This window comes from Chiloscyllium plagiosum, chromosome 41 (assembly GCF_004010195.1).
Source record: "Chiloscyllium plagiosum isolate BGI_BamShark_2017 chromosome 41, ASM401019v2, whole genome shotgun sequence".
Lineage (NCBI taxonomy): Eukaryota > Metazoa > Chordata > Chondrichthyes > Orectolobiformes > Hemiscylliidae > Chiloscyllium > Chiloscyllium plagiosum.
In genome coordinates, this window is record NC_057750.1 from 4,404,212 (window position 1) to 4,408,725 (window position 4,514).

General features: G+C 49.5%; 1 protein-coding gene across 4 annotated transcripts in view; it reads right to left on the reverse strand.

Annotated features, from left to right (window-relative positions):
* dpf1 (D4, zinc and double PHD fingers family 1) overlaps positions 1 to 2,400 on the reverse strand; it is a 77,001-nt gene extending 74,601 nt beyond the window's left edge. The window contains exon 1 of one of the 4 annotated variants that reach the window (XM_043680775.1): positions 2,103 to 2,400. In XM_043680775.1, coding sequence (XP_043536710.1) covers positions 2,103 to 2,134 — 32 coding nt within the window. In that variant the 5' untranslated portion in view covers positions 2,135 to 2,400. Of the gene's footprint in view, positions 1 to 1,786; positions 1,829 to 2,102 lie in introns of those variants that run through there. The other 3 variants (XM_043680777.1, XM_043680776.1, XM_043680778.1) reach the window with 3 other exon arrangements.
* Positions 2,401 to 4,514: the final 2,114 nt, after the last annotated feature.

Here is a 4,514-nt window from a genome sequence, read left to right on the forward strand (position 1 = left end):
GATGGGAAGAGTAGATAGAGAGGGAGGGGGAATAGGTGCGGTGGCTGGAAGGATTGGGGAAGTGGGCAGGAAGCGATTGTGGGGGGAGGCAGGAAGTAAAAGGAAGTTTAGAGAGGAAGGGAGAGGAAGACAGGGAAAAGAGGAAAGAAGAGAGAGGTATTGAGGGAAATGGTGAGGAGGGGTGGAGAGGGAACAGATTGAGGAAGACATCTTTGGGAAGAGGAGAGGAGATATGGGGAGGCTGAGAGTAGGTTTGGGGAGACGTGGATGAGAGGTTTCCCTGTGCATCCTGAAATTCCTGCAGAATCCAACTCCTGACCATTGCGAGGGAGCTGGTCTTTTCCCTCAATGCCTCTCTCCTCCAAAATGACTCCTTCACTCAGTGAGAACAGCTCAGGGACTGGCTGTGAGAAATCCTCCATTTGGTTCTGACTCATTGGGGTGGGGGGGGGTGTAGATTGCCAAAAATTCGAGGAGTTACCCTTCAGCTGGGGGGGGGGGGGGGGAAGCAAGAGGTGATAGAATCTCCTCCCTTCCCATTAACCCAGTCTCTTTGTTCAGTGTGGCTGATGTGAAACTCTTCTGTGCTCATCCAGCTGACCCTGTGTAACACTGAGTTTGACTCAATCTGTTAAAATTCAGCCCCTACCAATTCCAACTGAATGAGCCCTCCTTCCAGCAGCCTCTCTCTCTCTCTCTGACCATCTCCCGGATCGAATACCCCTCCCCCAAGGCTTGGCCTGTGAACCTGAGCATTGAATGATAGCACAGAAGGAGGACATTCAGCCCATTGTATCAGGGCTAGCTCTCCAAAGCAGCAAAATTCACAGGTCCCACTCCCCCACCTATTCCTGTGCAATCTCCTTCAGCAGATCATAAAAACCAATTTCTTCTTTGGCAGCTTCGATTGAACATGCACGTTTCAGACCCTAAGCACTCGCTGTGGGTTAACATTTCTCCTCTTGTCCCTATTGCTACAAATGTCAAGGGCCCTAAACCTGTAATGCCTTGTGCCCAATCCTCCCACACCCCAGGGCAGTATTTCCAATCTGTCCAGACCCCTTGTGGCTTTGAATACTTCGATCTTATTTGAACTGCTCTCGGCTATTCAACTCGGTGAGCATCAGGAGCTAAGCTAAATCAGGGTCACTCCTTGCCCCTCTGAACTCTGCAGTATGCCACATCATTGCTGGCCACCCCTCTCTCTCTATGTGGCTGGTGTGTGGGTGCTTGGTGGAGATTGGGAAGGGGGTGGAATTTTGCTTATGTTCTCAGTGCTTACAGTCCCCCTGATGCCATCACACCCCCCCCCCGGCATCTTCAGAATAGCCACAGGAAACCCAACATTTGGGGGAAAAAAGCCACATTCCTGCTTTCCCAACCTTTAAAGAGAAATTCATCAGGCACATAAGCAAAAAAAATGACATTTCATTAAATTGAAAGAATGAAAAATCTAGAGCTTTCAGATTTGATTGTAAAACAAAAACAGACAAACCCCCGCAAACAAAAGCCTCCCCGCCCACTGTAAAACAAGCTTATTTTCAGAGGAGGTTTGTTTTCTATCGGCTCAACGTCTTGCCGCTCGGTCCACCGCCTTTAATTGCCCTGCAGTCCCCAGTGTCTGCCCCCGGGCGGCGCTGGCGAGCCGCTGCTGGCTGCAGCCCTCCCCTCGCTCTCATTAAAGGCGAGCGGCTCGCTGCCGCTGAGCCCTGATCAGCCCATTAGCCAGCATTGTAAACCACATATAACACTGGGCTACAATACACTCCACACGCCAGCAAGTCACCTTTAAGGTGAGGAGGCAACTCTCCATCCAAAGAGTTTCCACCTGGAGAAAAAGGGGAGTGGGGGGCAAAAAAAAAGAGAAAATTTAATAGAACAAAACTGAAAAAAACAGAAATAATGCAACCTGCATAAGAAAAAAAAATTGCACCATTAATACAGGGGTGCAGAAAATTATTGAATGTAATGCACTTGGCATCTATTGCAAAACCTCTCCTGGATTGCATGCAAGTTTTTTTTCATATAAGAGGGCTGCCAAATGCAAGAAAGGTCTGGGGAAATTGCAAAAATGCAAGGCAGAAATTTTTGCAGATACTCACGATTTTAAAGGATTCTGAATGACTGTCGCCATTTTGATACAATAAAATACAGTAGGATCACAATTGTGGTTTTAACATTTCATTTGGACCATTCACAATATGGAACAGGGCTGCGGCCAGGAAACAGCCAATCAGCAGCCCCCTGGTGCCTGGGGAGAGACGTCACCTGTGTGGAAGGGGGCGTGTCCGCGCCTGCGCCCCAGCTCCGGGGAGAGATTGGGGAAATGGGGGGGGGGTTTCCCAGTGTCTGCTGGGAATTGTAGTCCATCTCCCCCCCCTTTCCTCCTCCACTCTGAGACAATCTGTGCCAACTGGGAGTTGTAGTGCTCTCTGCTCTTGCGTTCCCTTTCCCCTGGGAATGGTAATGTCCACTGACTACAAAGAGGGAAACCTCAGGGATTTAGCTGTATTAGAGAGAGGGTGCAGAGAATTGTCACCTAGGTACAATAAGGGAAACCTCAAGGATTTAATTGCACTTTACAGAGAGGGTGCAGGGGAAATTCATCTAATTAGGATGAGAGAAACCTTAGGGATTTGATTGCACTGTAGAGAGAGAGGGTGCAGGGGAAATTCATCTAGCTAGAATGAGAGAAACCTCAGGGATTTGATTGCACTGTAGAGAGAGAGAGGGTGCAGGGGAAATTCATCCAGTTAGAATGAGAGAAACCTCAGGGATTTGATTGCACTGTAGAGAGAGAGGGTGCAGGGGAAATTCATCTAATTAGGATGAGAGAAACCTTAGGGATTTGATTGCACTGTAGAGAGAGGGTGCAGGGGAAATTCATCTAGTTAGAATGAGAGAAACCGCAGGGATTTGATTGCACTGTAGATAAAGAGAAGGGGTGCAGAGGAAATTCACAGGGATGTTCAGCTGGGGCTGGAGTGATTCAGCTATGAAGAGAGGGTGCAGAGGTTGGGGTTAATCTTATAGCGAAAGGATTGGATTAATAACGGTGTACCAAGATCTGAGGAACATAGCCAGACAGAAATGTTCCCTTGAGTGAAGAAGGTCACTAACCATGATCACAGTTTTAAGACAAGGAGCAGCGTGTTCAGAGGGGATTTGAGGAAGATCTTTTTTCCCCCAGAGGGTGGTAGGTATGTCTGAAAGGGTGGGGCCTGGGGTGGCAGGAGCTCTCACGATATTTGGAAACTTTTCAGATGTGCACTTGAAGGGCTAAAGCACACAGGGCTATGGGCTGAGACCTGGAAATCAGGGATCAGAATAGATGGATGTTTGGTGACCAGCACAGAGACGATGGGCCAAAGGGTCTCCTTCTATGCTGTAAGAACTCTATGACTCACTCAGAGGACCAACTCCTCAATCACAATCTGACTGTACCAGTGCAGTGTGAGCTCCCCCCAAATTTGCTGGCTTTTAATTTTTGAATGGGCAGTGCTGATGTTTGCAGGCAATTAACCCCAGAAATTTCTTTTTCAGTTTTGGCTGGATGTAATGGATGGTGCATGGGGGGGGGGGTTAAAGTCACTTGGCATGCAATGCACTCACACACACCCCCTCCCATGGAAGGGATGTTTTCAGTGCTCATTCCACTCTTGTTCCAAGTTGATGTCCCAGTGCTATACTGTTGGAACTGCTTCCAATGAGATCTTGAAACTGTGAATTTCCAAACCCCTGCCCACCCACTATCAACACCACCCTCAACCCTGTGCCCTGTCAGCTTAATGTTAATAAATCAACTCAAAGCATCTATTTTGAAAGCAAGGGGGAGGGGCAGATGGGGGGGGAGGGGCAGATGGGGGGGGAGGGGAGTCATTAGGCGAAAGTGAGGCCTGCAGATGCTGGAGATCAGAGTCCAAATGAGAGTGGTGCTGGAAAAGCACAGCAAGTCAGGCAGCATCCGAGAAGCTGGAAAATCGACGTTTCAGGCAAAAGCTGGAATGAGGCTGGTGTGGGGTCATTAATCCCCCCCTCCCCGGGGGCCAATCAACATCGCTCAATCGGCCTCACAAACACAGATCATTGCGCCAGCATGTGTGGGATCTTGCTGTGTGTTTAATACACAGTGCAGGGGGACCTTCCCAGATTTACCGCCCTCTCCCTAATTGCCCTCGAAGTGGGGTCAGGGAGTGTGGGTGTGTGGAGGTGTGTGTGTGTGGGTGTGTGGAGGTGTGTGTGTGTGTGTGTGGGTGTGGGTGTGGGGTTCCTAACTGCTGGTCAAGTAACATCCTGATTTGGAAATTGTCAGCAAGGATTCCAAGTTCCCCTTCCCCACTATCTCTGTGACCCCCCTCCAGACCCACAAGTCTGCGATCTTAGAATCCCTGCAATGTTGAAGCCCCAGACCATTCAGCCCATCAGGTCACACCGCCCCTCTGAAGACGGTCCCACCCGATCCCTGTAATCCTGCACCCCCCATGGCTAACCCACCCAGCCTGCACATCCCTGGA